At 42.9% G+C, this 16,875-nt stretch overlaps 1 protein-coding gene across 3 annotated transcripts in view; it reads right to left on the bottom strand.

Annotated features, from left to right (window-relative positions):
- Window positions 1–16,875, bottom strand: part of SLC60A1 (solute carrier family 60 member 1) — a 244,645-nt gene that overhangs the window by 101,043 nt on the left and 126,727 nt on the right. For all 3 annotated transcript variants that reach the window (XM_077295124.1, XM_077295122.1, XM_077295123.1), the window contains 2 exons: window positions 10,618–10,791; window positions 3,276–3,423 (listed from right to left, as the gene is read on the bottom strand). In XM_077295124.1, coding sequence (XP_077151239.1) covers window positions 3,276–3,423; window positions 10,618–10,791 — 322 coding nt within the window. The remainder of the gene's footprint in view (window positions 1–3,275; window positions 3,424–10,617; window positions 10,792–16,875) is intronic.

Raw genomic sequence — 16,875 nt, 5'->3', positions numbered from 1 at the left:
GGATTCACCGGTGGGCCCAGGCACTAACACCTGCTGGCATACTGGCCAGCAGCTGCCTAGGGCCCCCACTGCTTCAGTGGACCCCAGTGCTCCAGGGGCCCCCAGCCAGTGGCTATGGGGCCCCTGATTCAAGGGGGCCTGCCCTGTGCCAGCCTAGCAGCAGCTGGAGACAGGATCCTGTCCCTGCTGCTAAATCAAAAGGAATATTCACGCTTCCCCTCACCCCTATGGGCGTGGAGAGGCGTGAATACCATTTCTGTTTAATAGCGGGCAGCGTTAGCCGCAGACTGCAGCTAACACTGCCCGCATGTAAAGCCCCACCACGGCACCAAACACACACACACACACACACAAAGCACCGCACACCCACACACACACACGCACAGCATCGCACCACACACACGCACACACAAAGCACCGCACCACATACACACACACAGGCACACAGACTCACAGCGCAGCACATCCCGGCTTCCTGCTTCCTGTCTGAGACAGCCCAGCTGGATGACATCATCATCCAGTGCGCTGTCTCAGACAGAAAACTGCCGTCGAGGAAGAGGCTGCTGGGATGTGCTGCTGCTGCGGGGAGGTGAGCTGTGCTGTGTGTCTGCGTGTCTGTATGTGGTGAGGTGCTTTGTGTGTGTGAGAGGGGTGGTGGGGAAGGACAATGATATTGGTGGGGGGAGGGGATGATACAGTTGATGGACAATGATGGCGGTGGAGGGAGGCAATGATGGAGGTGATAGGCAATAATGGTGGGGGAGGCAATGATGGAGGTGATGGGTAATGATGGTGGGGGGAGGCAATGATGGAGGTGATAGGCAATGATGGAGGTGATAGGCAATGATGGTGGGGGGAGGCAATGATGGAGGTGATGGGCAATGGTGGTGGGGGGAGGCAATGATGGAGGTGATTAGGCAATGATGGTGGGGGAGGCAATGATGGAGGTGATGGGCAATGATGGCGGTGGGGGGAGGCAATGATGGAGGTGATGGGTGATGATGGTGGTGAGGAGGCAATGATGGAGGTGATGAAATAGGCAATGATGGTGGTGGGGGAGGCAATGATGGAGGTGATGAAATGGACAATAATGGTGGTGGGGAGAAGGCAATGATGGAGGTGGTGATGAGGACAATGATGGGGGTAGAGAGGGGCTGCATTATACTTTGAGGGGGCTACATTATATTCTGTGGGGGGACTGCATTATTCTCAGGGGACTACATTATATTCTGGGGGGCTACATCATACTATATGAGGGGGCTACAGTATACTCTATGGGGGGCTGCATTATATTCTGTGGTGGGCTGCATTATACTATATGAGGGGGGCTGCATTATACCCTATGAGGGTGCTACATTATATTCTATGGTGGGGACTGTGTTATACCTGAGGGGGTTGCATTATATTTTGTGGGGTGCTGCATTATATTCTATGAGAGTGGGCTGCATTATATTTTATGAGTGAGGCTACATTATTTTATGAGGGGGGTTACATTATATTCTATGAGGGGGCTACCCCTCTATGATACTACACCAACCCCTGCTACATAATTATGACGTGTACGGCCTTATATTATACCCTGATATTAGCGTGTTTTACCACACAATTGGTTGTCTTGTATTTAGTTCTATGTAGCTACACAGTGGGCCCCAAGATGATCCAGTCCGACGCTGTCCAAGATCCTATCACAATATGTAGTAGATGTAATAATATTAATAATATTAACAAATACCTACAATTACAAATTTAGTATAAGTCTTCAGATTAGCTATGTCGCTTACCTCATGTAGGGCATTGCTGTAGCTTAGTTATCCATGGCTGCGGCCACTCATATACACTGTGTGCAGAATTATTAGGCAAGTTGTATTTTGATCACATGATACTTTTTATACATGTTGTCCTACTCCAAGCCATTCAGGCTTGAGAGCCAACTACCAATTAAGTAAATCAGGTGATGTGCATCTCTGTAATGAGGAGGGGTTTTGTCTAATGACATCAAAACCCTATATAAGGTGTGCTTAATTATTAGGCAGCTTCCTTTCCTTTGGTAAAATAGGTCAGAAGAGAGATTTGACGGGCTCTGAAAAGTCCAAAATTGTGAGTTGTCTTGCAGAGGGATGCAGCAGTCTTGAAATTGCCAAACTTTTGAAAAATGATCACCGAACAATCAAGTGTTTCATGGCAAATAGCCAAAAGGGTCGCAAGAAGTGTGTTGGGCAAAAAAGGCGCAAAATAACTGCCCATGAATTGAGGAAAATCAAGCGTGAAGCTGCCAAGATGCCATTTGCCACCAGTTTTGCCATACTTCAGAGCTGCAACGTTACTGGAGTAACAGAAAGCACAAGGTGTGCGATGCTCAGGGATATGGCAAACCAGGGCCGGCCCGAGAGATTACGGCGCCCTAGGCGAAACTATTTTGTTGTGCCCCTACTACTTGTAACATACCTCCCAACTTTTGAAGATGGGAAAGAGGGACAAAGTTTGCGGCGCGCAAAGCGCGTCGCAGCAAATTTTAGGCCACGCCTCTGACCACACCCATTCATAACTAGCCACACCCATATCCACGTCCCAACCACACCCATTTAGCACTGCTGATCACACTGTTTTATAAAGAATAATTATAAACAAAAAAATATGGCCACACAGTGCTCCATACTGTATAATGGCCACACATGATGCTCCATACTGTATAATGGCCACACATGATGCTCCATACTGTATAATGACCACACATGATGCTCCATACTGTATATTGGCTGCACATGATACTTCGTACCGTATAATGGCCACAGATAGCTACTCCTACACACGCGGCTGCGCTCTGTACACACGGGCTCCGCTCCATACACCTCGTACACACACGGCTCCGCTCCATACACCTCATACACATTTAGCTCCGCTCCATACACCTCATACACACACGACTCCGCTCCGTACACCTCATACACACAGCTCTGCTCCGTACACCTCATACACACACGGCTCCGCTCCATACACCTCATACACATTCAGCTCCGCTCCATACACCTTTTGCCTTTTGAAAAGATTTTTTATATTTTTTTCTATTTTTTCTCTGGCGCCCCCTTAGGGTCGGCGCCCTAGGCGGCCGCCTAGTTCGCCTATACGTTCTGGCTGGCCCTGCCCACAACATGCATCTAGTATGCAACCTTAATCATGAGGCCTAACTAAATTGTTTTGTCTGAATTTCTTACATCTAGCATGCAGGAAAAAGATGACAGCATGTAAACACTGTAGGTCAGAACTACTCTACGCACCTTTGTAATTTAGCATATCTTCAGTATAAGCCAACATACTGGGGAATACACTACTGAGGAACAGACCAAGGAAAGCTGTGCCAATAAAAAGACCAGGTACATTGTTCTGTGACAGCAGCAAGAACAGAAATGTTGCCGACATTCCGACCTGGTAAGAGTAGAAAGAAGATTCAGACAATCTGTTATGTTGTGGTGCATTACATTTACTCCAATGAATTCTAGCTTCCCATTACTAGTAATCCTCTTTAGTCTAATAGGATCTGAAGTTTTAGCTTTGGTTGCCAACTATACCTAGTTCTGCTTGAAAAGGTATCTAATTTCTGATACAATAGGGTGGGAAATTACCAAGATATTTCATATGGCAGTCTTGCACCCAAAGCCAATGAGTAGAGTTGGGAGAATTGATTAGCAGATCAGTGGTTACAGATCAATAATCTCTGACCACTGGATGGGAGGCCTGGGAATCTTCTTCATCTTCTTCCCTTCTGCCATCTCAGGCTCATTTTTTGATTAGCCAGGTTGCGGCAATGTCTGGCTAATCAAAAGAAGTATTCTGGGAGGTAGGCCGGGGTCACACTTGCAAGTTCAATGCGAGTCTCTTGCATCAATTCCCGGCACTTCCAGTGTTCAGCTGCATAGAAATACATGCCGCAAACTCCGGTCCCGAGTGCCGGTGGCAGTGCCGGGAATTGATGAGAGAGACTCGCGCGAGTTTCTCGCATTGAACTCGCAAGTGTGACCCCAGCCGTAAGGAGATTTGCAGGCCTCCCATCCATTGGTCATAGATTAGTGACCTGTCAGGTGGACCAGATTCCTGAAAATCGGTTCTCCCAATATAAAAAAAACCCTATTATTTAAATCTGGTTTCATGTATTTTGTTAAAAAAATGTGGTCAGTGTGTTGTTGTTTTTTCAACAAAATTAGTAAGCTTGCAGATTTTACACTAGCCATTGGGGCTTTTTTAGACTCATAACTCCTGTCCTTTCAGGAAGACTGCAATGACAGGTAACACAGGATCTACCATTCACAACACCCCCTGCTACTCCGCCCTTCACAATGACCTTTGCCCTGACACATTAGACACTTAAATGCAAAAAAAAAATGTTGTGGTCTGCTCATTGTAGCTATGAAACAATAGAAAGTTGTAGTATAAAAAAGCCCCAGTGCCCAGTGTGAAAACTGCAAGTTTTTTTTTTTATAATACAGATTGTGATATGTAAAAAAAAAACTTGCCAAAATTATTTAAAAAATAAATTTAATACAAAATATTAATTAAACAATAGGCCATTTTCTGCTGATAGCATGAACATTTCCCCCTTTGATCTAAACAAAAACTTCTCACTGCATCTTATGAAGTTTGCTGGAGGTGATGGAGTTTGGGGATAGAATTTGGTTATTTACAGCTGACTAGCCGGGTTCAGATGCAGATTGGTGCTTGAGGTACTAAGGTTTCCTGCTGTAAGATGGCATATGACCCTCTTCAATAGCGGACAGGACATACAGTGGCTTGCAAGAGTATTCACCCCTTGGCTTTTTTCTTGTTTTGCTACCTCAAAACCTGGTATTTTACTGTTTGTTTTTGAGGGTTTACATAAGTTCATGTAAAGAACATGCATAGAACTGTGAACATTTGGTTTTCATTTTATTGTGAGGCAAACAACAAATAGGGAAAACAACTGAAAACTTCAGTGTATATTATTATTCACCACCCTAAAGTCAGTACTTTGTAGAGCCTACTTTAGCTGCAAGTCACTTTGGATAAGTCTCTATGAGCCTTCCACATCTTGCCACTGGGATTTTTGCCGATTACTAAAGCCAAAACTGCCCCAGCTCCTACAAGTTAGATGGTTTCCTCTGGTGAACAGCATTCCTCAAGTCTGCCAACAGCTTCTCTATTGGATTAAGGTCTGGGCTTTGACTAGGCCACTCCAAAACATTTACACATTTCCCAATAAACTGCTAATGTGTGTAATGTGAACCTCTGTCCCGGTCTCAAATCACTGGCAGACTGAAACAGAGGTTTGTTCAAGAATATCCTGTATTTCACGCCATACATGTTCCCCTCGACTAGGACCATTTCCCTGTTCGTGCTGCCAAAAAACACCCTTGCAGAATCATGCCGCCACCACCTTGTTTCACTATGGAGATGGTGTTCTTGCGGTGATGAGCTGAGTTTATTTGGCGCCAGACATAGCGTTTATCTTGGTGGCCAAAAAGTTCAATTTTGGTCTCATCTGACCAAAAGCACCTTCCTCCATACATTTGGGGAGTCTTCAACATGTCTTTTGTCAAACTAAAACCAGCCTTAAAATTTTTGCGCGTAAATAAAGGCTTTTTTTTCTGCCCACTCTTTCATAATGGCCATCTCTATGGAGTGTATGGCTTATTGTGGTCCTATGGACGGATACCCCAGTTTCTGCTTGGAAACTCTGCAGCTGCTTCAAGGTTACCTTTGGTCTCTGTGTTACCTCCCTGGTTAATGCCCTTCTTTTCTGGGCTTAGAGTCTAGGTGGGTGGCCCTCTATTGGCATGTTTGCTGTGGGACCATGTTCTTTCCATTTGATGATAATGGATTTGATTGTGCTCAAATGGTGATCAGAGATTGGGATATCTTATCATAACCCATACCTGACTTGTACTTATCAACAATTTTACCCCTGACATGTTTGGAGATCTTCTTGGTCTTCATGGTGTTGTTTGGTTAGTGGTGCTTCTTGCTTAATGGTGTTGTAGCCTTTCAGAAAAAGTGTGTATATACTGACAGACCATGTGACACTTAGGCCACGTTCACACTTTGCGGCGTCCCTCTGCAGGTTCTCCCGCAGCGGAAGTGATAAATCTGCAGGGCAAAACTGCTGCGGTTATCCCTGCAGATTTATCGCGGTTTGTTCCACGGTTTCCGCTGCGGGATTACTCCTATACTATTGATGCTGCATATGCAGCAATATGCAGCATCAATAGTAATGTTAAAAATAATAAAAATTGGTTATATACTCACCCTCCGATGTCCGGATCTCCTCGGCGCTGCACGCGGCGCTCCGGTTCCAAAGATGCTGTGCCGAGAAGGACCTTCGTGACGCCATGGTCATGTGACCGCGGCGTCATCACGGTCATGTGACCGCGACGTCACCACAGGTCCTGTTCGCACAGCAACTGAGACCGGGCGGCCGCGTGCAGCGCTGAGAGGTGAGTATAACATGATTTTTTATTTTTATTCTTTTTTTTTACACTATTTATGCTTCCCAGGGCCTGGAGGAGAGTCTCCTCTCCTCCACCCCGGGTAGCAACCGCACATTAGCCGCTTACTTCCCGCAACGTGGGCACAGCCCCATGCGGGAAGTAAGCGGTTCAATGCTTTCCTATGGGTGCAGAATCGCTGCGATTCTGCACAAAGAAGTGACATGCTGCGGGTTTTAAACCGCTGCGTTTCTGCGCGGTTTTTCCCGCAGCATGTGCACTGCGGTTTGCGGTTTCCATAGGGTTTACATGTTAATGTAAACGCTATGGAAACTGCTGCGGACCCGCAGCATCAAAATCGCCGCGGGAAAAACCGCTAAGTGTGAACGTGGCCTTAAATTGCACATGGGAGACTTCCTTTCACTAAGCATGTGACTTATGAAGGTAATTGCTTGTACAAGAAATTTTTAGGGGCTTCATTGCAAAAGGGTTGAATACATATGCACAGGCCAAGTTTTAGTTATTTGACTTCCTAAATTTAATTTATGGCTACATTTTTCTAACTTCACTTCACCAACTTAGACTATTTAGTACTGATGCAGCATACCAGGAAAAGAAAAATAGACACCACATATCGATGTGCACACATATTCGCCTGCTGGTAACAATTGCATGGGGAGGCTCTGCTTTCTTCTTATGTTACGCAATGGCACAATGATTCCTAGGCAAGACAACCTTGCCGGCACGACATTGATTATATGGAGAACGTATGCGCCACTAGCGATATTACGTGGGGAGGCTTTTCATTCCCCCGTATTGTGCATGCGCACTACACGATTTGGGCAAAGCAGCTGGCTCTGCCCTCTTCATAACAGGTCACCACTTTTGGCGGTCCGCTTCTTTCGTACACCGGTGGTGCGCATGCGTGCCACCTATCACTAACGGGTAACAGGGGCTTCATATTATGACCTCCTCCGGCTCAGCCACATGGCCAACTACCGGTACCTACCTAACTCATTAATACTGATGTGTGTAAGTATAGTGAATTGTACATGGACTACATCCCCCTGATGAAGTTGTGCGTGTCACAGCGATACAAGTAGGGTCTCTCCTTGCTTTTCCCCCCTTATTCTCTCAAAGCACCCCTCCTGGGTCCCATCAAAGATTCAGGCAGGTATACCCTGACCTTCCTCTACTTTATTTGATGATAACAGGCTACCACTTGATGACCATCTCTTTTCTCTCATTCTGAGACATGGGACCTTGTCTCATTCTCTTGTTGCAACAGCTATCACCATCTAGCTTTACCTGCTTATAACATTGGTGATCTTTTGCTCACATGACACTGTGGGCAAATACCATGGTACCTTTAGCTAAAAGAAATAGATGATTGCATCAAGATATGCATTCATCTGTACTCGCGCTGGTGTTACTCCCTATATAATATGACTGGGGTATTTGCAATGAATGTGGGGCTATATAAATAATCAACCACACCTCATAAAACCAACACTTAAGAATTCAGTATCCAATGACCATAGCCGGCACAAATGGAGTTACAATATAGATAAAGTTCCTACCCCTGTCAGAAGTCCACAGGGAAAGTGATGAAGGACATAGAAGAAATCTTGCTGCACGAAAGGGGTCCAGCAGGCTGCCTTGGCCAATGGCAGCCCGTTACTCCTCTGTGAACCGCATGCAGCAGCGTCTCAACAGAACGTACGTCCCCCCTAGTGTGGCGCCTTTGCAGGACCTGTGTGCCGAGGTGAGCAGCGTGACCGCGCACGTGACTGGGGACGAGGTACGGATGGCAATAGGGACCAAAAATGAACAACGCGTTTCGGAGACGTCTGTCTCCTTCCTCAGTTATGGTCCCTACCTCCGCATGTTAGTCCTTACATAACCGCCATCCATAACATTTATTACTGGAAACCAAATAATTATATCCCACAGTTCAATCCCTTAGGGATAATGGTGTCCAGGACAAAGATCCATTTCGTTTCTGCTCTTGACATGGACTTTATATAGTTTCCTCCTCTCCAATGTGGGTGTATTTTCTCAATTCCTGCTATCTTCATGCACTGTATCATTCCATTATGGTGTTCAATGAAATGTTTTGAGAGTGGGTGACCCGTGAACTTATTTTTAATATTTCGCATGTGTTCATTAATTCTAACTCGTAGGGGTCTTTTGGTACGCCCAACATATAGTTTATTACAAGGGCATGTTATAGTGTAAATGACCCCTGTAGAGGAACACATTATAAATTCTTTAATTACAAGCTCAGTGTCACCAATCTTAAATTGTTTATGTGTTTGAGCTTTTTTGCACATGTTACATTTCTGACATGGAAAAAAACCTTTCAGAATACTTTGTGAGAAAGTGGTTTGAATAGGACCGGATTTATTTTGTACCGTGGGGGCAATATAGGTGCCTAGATTTCGGCTTTTTCTATATATAAAACGGGGTAATTCAGTGATACTGTCCCCCAAGATCTTATCTTTTTTAAGTACGTCAGTGTCTTTTCACTATTCTCCGCAGAATGTTTGAGTTTGCATTAAATTGCGTAATTATTGGAATACTGTCCAAATTATTTTTTAGTTTGGGAGTAGGATTAATAAGCTCCTGTCGCGGTTTTAAGAGGGCTGCGTTTTTAGATTTCCCCAACATATCTTCATTATACCCCTTTTTCAGAAATTTGTTGGTTAAAATTTCTGCCTCTTCATCAAAATCTTGCGGCCTGGAACAGTTTCTGTGTAATCTCATCAATTGGCTTTTAGGGATGTTCAACACCCATTGTGGAAGATGGCAGCTGTTTAGGGGAATGAAGCTGTTGGTATCCATAGGTTTATTGAAAGTACGCGTTTGAATGGTGCCCCCTTCAATAAAAATATTAAGATCCAAAAAATTTATTTCATGTGTGCTAGTATTAGCTGTAAAGTTTAAAAATAATTCGTTTTTATTTAAATTAGTTAAAAACTGGTTAAGAGATTCCTGGCCACCAGACCAAATAAAAACCACGTCGTCGATAAACCGTTGCCAGAGGACCAGGTTCGCGCGCAGGGCACCCTCCAAGTACACGAAGGTTTCCTCCCATTTTCCCACGTACAAATTAGCGTAACTGGGTGCAAACCTGGCCCCCATAGCAGTACCCCACTGCTGGGAGTGGTAGTTCTCCTGATATATAAAATAAGTATGGGTTAAAATAAAATACATACACTCTCCTAAAAAGTCGATCTGTACACTTGGTACCTTTATCTTTTATTATATCTGGTACGCCTTATATTCTGCACTCAATAGACTCCTGGAAAAGGCACTTCTCTGGTTCTCTCAGATGACAGTAGGGGATTTATATGTATAGCTGATTGATGTTGTTTATATGTATGGTTATCATGACCACCATGGATATAACTTTGCGTCATTTTTTATGTTTTTTTTTTTATTTTGTAGCTATATATGGTATCAGTGGGATCTAATTTGGAGATTATATATGTGATTGTGCACTGTTACTATTCCCTGACATCGCAGTTTTGTATTTGCTAAACATATTTCTCTCCATGAATAGCTTGAGTGTATTGATGTGAACCTAATGGGTTTATTTTGACTGTGGGATTGCACTGTGTTTACTGATTGGTTTTAAATGATTTTGTTGTTGTGTCTTTCAATAAACTTTGGTACATTTTTTTACAAATTAGGTGCACACATCGCTATGTGGTTTCTCTTTATCTTCTCCTTGTATGCTATACATTGTTCTCAACATGATCACGCCCCCTTTTTTATATGATGTTTGAATAGTATTCCACCCTTCTCCTCTATATACGATTTATTTAGTGCTGATGCATCACACACAAATCAGATTACAAAAGTATTTGAACACAGGTTGTAATGTAATAAGATAGGAAAAAACCAAGGGGTGAATACTATCGCAAGCCACTGTATAGCTGGACACATAATTACTTTAGCGACCACACAGAATAATGTTGATAAACTTGAGAATGTACACCTATTTTTATAGTTGGACGTCATAAGGGAAAAATGCGATCCAAATTCAACAGTTGTGAATAGATGGATAGCGATACTGGCCAATTTAACCTTTGCTATTGAACTTATTGTTTGCATGATGTGGTTAAGAACCAATGTTCCCCTCTTCTATGGGACAACTTACAAGGTTAATAGAGAGCATGGAACGTGGAGGCACTTTGTAGGATACAGGTATGGAAATGAGTCTTCCAAGGGTAATGCATGCCCAAAAGATGCTGGGCAGATATCCTGCAGTCTTATGAGTTAATGACAGCGGTTCTTCCACAGCATAAGTGTAGATAAAGCCAGAGTATTCACCCTATGAAAAAAACAGACATATTAATAAGAGTATACTTACCCTTTTGAATACACTGTGTTATAGTAGAGGGCCTGAGATGGTGGTACATAGCATGTTCTACCTTCTACATCATCATCTGCACTATGCAGTCGTGCAGCACGCCGATACAGTTACATTCTACAGCAGAGAAAGGAGAATCGATCTCCCTGCACTGCCACTCGGCCCTTATGGGGCCCCCTGAGCAGGAGGGGGGCAGTGCCCCCCCATCATTGCAAGTGCACCTGAATCAGCTGTATGCCGACACAGTTGACCGCATTGATGAGAGAGGGAGCGTTACACTCTCTCTCCCATCATCCCCCTCTCAGCATCTGACCTCCCTGACGTAGACACTGACAGGGGTTGCGATGATGTCACTACTCGGCACCTGCTGTCCGGAGATGTACGGGAACTCGGAGCAGAGAAGTTGAGGTGAGTATTGGATGTATTAATTTTTTATTTTTTTATAGGGGTGCATTATACTATAGAGAGTCTGCCTATGGGAAGTGCATTATACTATATAGAGTCTGCATATGGGGCTGCATTATACAATATAGAGTCTGCCTATAGGTGGTGAATCATACAATACAGAGTCTGCATGGGGGGCATTATACAATACAGAATCTACCTATGAGGATGCACTATACTATATAGAGTCTGCCTATGAGGAGTGAATTATACTATATAGAGTCTGCCTATGGGGAGTGCATTATACTATAGAGTCTGCCTGTGGGGAGAGCATTATACTATAGAGTCTGCCTGTAGGGGTGCATTATACTATAGAGTTTGCCTATGGGGGTGCATTATACTGTATAGAGCCTGCCTATGGGGGGTGCATTATACTATAGAGTCTGCCTACGGGGGGTGCATTATGCTATAGAGTTTGCCTACAAGGGGTGCATTATGGTGTATAGAGTCTCCCCATGGGAGTGCATTATACTATAGAGTCTGCTTATTGAGAGTGCATTATATTATATAGCGTCTGCCTACGGGGAGTGCATTATACTATATAGAGTCTACCTATGGGGGGTGCATTATACTATATAGAGTTTGCCTATGGCGAGTGCATTATACTATATAGAATCTGTCTATGGGGAATACATTATACTATATAGAGTCTGCCTATGGGGAGTGCATTATATTATATAGATTCTGCCTATGGGGAGTGCATTATACTATAGAGTCTGCCTGTGGGGAGAGCATTATACTATAGAGTCTGCCTGTGGGGGGTGCAATATACTATAGAGTTTGCCTATGGGGGGTGCATTATACTGTATAGAGCCTGCATATGGGGGGTGCATTATACTATAGAGTTTGCCTATGGGGGGTGCATTATACTGTATAGAGCCTGCATATGGGGGGTGCATTATACTATAGAGTCTGCCTATGGGGGGTGCATTATGCTATAGAGTTTGCCTACAAGGGGTGCATTATGGTGTATAGAGTCTCCCCATGGGAGTGCATTATACTATAGAGTCTGCTTATTGAGAGTGCATTATATTATATAGCGTTTGCCTACGGGGAGCGCATTACACTATATAGAGTCTACCTATGGGGGGTGCATTATACTATATAGAGTCTGCCTATGGGGAGTACATTATACTATATAGAATCTGTCTATGGGGAGTGCATTATACTATATACAGTTTGCCTATAGGGCGTTCATTATACAATATAAAGTCTTCCTATGTGGGTGCAATATACAATATACAGTCTGCCTATGGGGAGTGCATACAATATAGAGTCTGTCTATGGGGAATGCATTATACTAGAGTATGGCCATGGGGAATGCATATTATAGAGGCCTATGAGAAGTTCATTATACTATATGGAGACCTATGGGGAGTGCATTATACTATATTGAGAACTATCTGGCGCATTATACTATATGGAGGCTATCTAGGGTTCCATCATACAGTGTGGAGATTACAGTGATGGGGCCATCATACGGTGTTGGAGCCATCAAACTGTTTGGGCGATACTAAGGGGTCAGTATATATACAGTGAGGGGGCATTATACTGTGTATAAGAGAGCATCACACTGTGTATAGGGGTGCTGTACAGGGGGAGACTCAAGACATTATTAAATGTTATATTATAACTGTGCAGTAATCAGAGACAAACAGAGAAATGATCCAGCTGGAAGTGGAGGCAGTTCAGACTTTGTGAGACTTTATTAGACAACTAAAGCGATAAATAGTTCTTCAAAAAGAAAAATGTTTACATAGCAAACACCTGGCACACCAGTGAGGAGGATCAACGCGTTTCAACTAAGAAGTCTTACTCATGATCTACCTAATAGTGCAATGAGAGCATATATATATAGTGTGCACAAGACATAAATTGGACAAACAATTAAAAATGAAAAAAAAAAAATGCAAAGGACAAAAAAAAAAAAAAGAGAATCACCGGTTAAGATTATCATAGAAATAACAGATTGACATATGAAATACCTTTAAGAAACATTACTTGAACATAAATTAGTATTGCTTTATTAAATCATGTCTGGCATTAAGGCCATAGGGAATACGTGTGTCTAACATAAACATCCAATACGTTTCCCGATTAAAAAGTTTCTGCTGTAAGTTACCTCCTCTCGGAGGTTTATAAACCTTTTCTATTCCACAGAATCTGAGGCTAGTTAAATTACCTTTGTGCACGTTGTAAAAGTGTCTGGACACAGCTGAGGCAGACAGGGCTTTAGAATTCACTGCATCTGATAAATGCCGTCTCACTCGTACTTTCAGCGGACATGTAGTGCAGCCTATGTACTGAACTTTACATGTAATACATTCTATTAAATACACTACATTTTCGGTGTTACAATTAATGTAGTCATGTATATCAAATTGTTTATGGTTATGAAAAGATGAGAATTTGTTAGTTTTATGCACATAGTTACATGTTTTGCAACGAGTGGCTCCACATCTAAAAAACCCTGTGGCGTTGAGCCATGTATCTCTGTTAGTGTCCCGTAGAGAGCTGGAGAATAGACTTGGAGATAGGATCGAGCCCAAGGTGGGAGCTCGTTTAGCAACGAATTTGATATCGCTGTGTATTAAAATTCGTTTTAATTTGTCATCTTGTTTAAGCATGGGTAAATGATTCTTGACAATGTCCACGATATTGGGTGGACCATTACCTGCAACCATTGGTGCAAAATACCCCTAGCTTTATACGTGATTCAAAATATGTAACTTCAGTTTTTGACCAATTTTACTGGAAGGAAGAATATGCATGGCTTACATGTGATGTGGTAGGCTTATATCCATCAATTCCCTATTCAGTGGCATTGTCGAGTTTGTCATACTATCTGGATACATACTCTGCCTATAATAATGACACAAAAAGTTTTTTAATATCTGCAGTGGACTTTTTACTTAATCATAATTACTTTTGTTTTGACAATAGGTTTTTCAGACAACTAACGGGAGTGAGCATGGGCGCCAAATTCTCGCCTTCTTTAGCGAATATTGTTATGTTGAAATGGGAAGAGAGCCATATCTACAGTGATGATAATGATATATGCAAACATATTGTATGGTATGGTCGCTATATAGATGACTTGATCCTAGTATGGAGGGGTTCACAGGAGGAAGTGACTAAATTCGTTGATCATATTAATAAAAATAATTTTAATTTAAAATTCACCCATTCCTTTCAGAAAAAACACACCAATTTTTTGGATTTGAATCTCTCAGGTAATACACTAAAACATACTGTTGAGATTACTCCCTATAGAAAACCTACCTCAAGCAATTCAATTCTTAGAGCCAATTCCTGTCATCCAAATCATGTCATAAATAACATTCCATATGGTGAACTTATCAGAACAAGAAGGAATTGCTCTGATAATGACGTTTTTTTGGCAGAGACAGAGAAAACCTGTGAGCGTCTTTCTCATAGAGGGTATCCTAAATGGAATCTGGACAAAGCACGTAGAAAAATATCCAAAGTAGATCGCAAAAATTTATTAACAACGAAAAATTATAAATCTACTTATAATAATCCCCAGAAAAACAATAATAATGTAGTATTCAGTACCCCATATAGCTCACAATACAGGCAGATCATGGATATTGTCAAGAATCATTTACCCATGCTTAAACAAGATGACAAATTAAAACGAATTTTAATACACAGCGATATCAAATTCGTTGCTAAACGAGCTCCCACCTTGGGCTCGATCCTATCTCCAAGTCTATTCTCCAGCTCTCCACGGGACACTAACAGAGTTACATGGCTCAACGCCACAGGGTTTTTTAGATGTGGAGCCACTCGTTGCAAAACATGTAACTATGTGCATAAAACTAACAAATTCTCGTCTTTTCATAACCATAAACAATTTGATATACATGACTACATTAATTGTAACACCGAAAATGTAGTGTATTTAATAGAATGTATTACATGTAAAGTTCAGTACATAGGCTGCACTACATGTCCGCTGAAAGTACGAGTGAGACGGCATTTATCAGATGCAGTGAATTCTAAAGCCCTGTCTGCCTCAGCTGTGTCCAGACACTTTTACAACGTGCACAAAGGTAATTTAACTAGCCTCAGATTCTGTGGAATAGAAAAGGTTTATAAACCTCCGAGAGGAGGTAACTTACAGCAGAAACTTTTTAATCGGGAAACGTATTGGATGTTTATGTTAGACACACGTATTCCCTATGGCCTTAATGCCAGACATGATTTAATAAAGCAATACTAATTAATGTTCAAGTAATGTTCAAGCAATGTCTCTTAAGGGTATTTCATATGTCAATCTGTTATTTCTATGATAATCTTAACCGGTGATTCTCTTTTTTTTTTTTTTTGCATTTTTAATTGTTTGTCCAATCAATGTCTTGTGCACACTATATATATATATGCTCTCATTGCACTATTAGGTAGATCATGAGTAAGACTTCTTAGTTGAAACGCGTTGATCCTCCTCACTGGTGTGCCAGGTGTTTGCTATGTAAACATTTTTCTTTTTGAAGAACTATTTATCGCTTTAGTTGTCTAATAAAGTCTCACAAAGTCTGAACTGCCTCCACTTCCAGCTGGATCATTTCTCTGTTTGTCTTCATTTGCTGTGGGCGCTCACCCCGAACCGTGCTGGGCGTTGGCAGGTCTGGGGATTTAGTCTAAGACCGGTAAGCTCACTACATTCCTTTTTTCTTGTGCAGTAATCACTTATATGTTCTGCAGGATTGGTATCTACCACTGACCATATGGTGGTAATATTAATGATGGTCTTTGTATAGAGACTATTTTCAGCAACAGCGCTAAGGTTCTCCTACATCCACTATTAAGCTAGGTTCACATTGCATTAGGGCAATCCGTTTAGCGCTAGCGGATTGCGCTAACGCAATGTATTTGTAGGGGCCGCATTTAGGGGTCGCGCTAACGTCCCCGCTCTCGCAGATTCCCGATCTGCGAGAGCGGGGAACGGACCTCGGGCGCCACAAAAGAACGGCACATCGCTAGCGCGAGCCGAAAAAGGCACGCGCTAGCGATGCGCTTCAGGCAGGAACAACATTGCTGTCAATGGGTGCGCTAACGGGCCCGTTGCATGGCGTTAATTGTGACATTTTCGCTGTGCAACGCTGTCCGTTAGCGATCACCCAATAACGCAATGTGAACCTAGCCTTAGGCTGCCGTCACACTAGCAGTATTTGGTCAGTATTTTCCATCAATATTTGCCAGCCAAAACCAGGAGTGGGTGATAAATGTAGAAGTGGTGCATATGTTTCTATTATACTTTTCCTCTATGGGCTCATACTCACTTGCGTGAAATACGGCCGAGTCTCACATGGTAACACCCGGCTCTGCCGCCTGCACTTGGGAGCGGAGCGTGCAGCTCCATGTATTTCTATGCAGCCGCTCGCTCCAGTCTGGAGTACCGGCGGCAGAGCCGGGTTTTAACATGCGAGACTCGGCCGTATTTCACGTAAGTGAGTATGAGCCCTAATTGTTCCACTCCTGGTTTTGGCTTTCAAATGCTGATGTAAAATACTGACCAAATACTGCTAGTATGACGGCAGCCAGTTGTAATCAAGGTTACCTGGTTAGGGGCCCACT

Source organism: Ranitomeya variabilis, chromosome 3, assembly GCF_051348905.1.
Source record: "Ranitomeya variabilis isolate aRanVar5 chromosome 3, aRanVar5.hap1, whole genome shotgun sequence".
NCBI lineage: Eukaryota > Metazoa > Chordata > Amphibia > Anura > Dendrobatidae > Ranitomeya > Ranitomeya variabilis.
The sequence above is the reverse complement of the archived record's forward strand: the minus strand, read 5'-3'. Positions and strand labels throughout refer to the sequence as shown.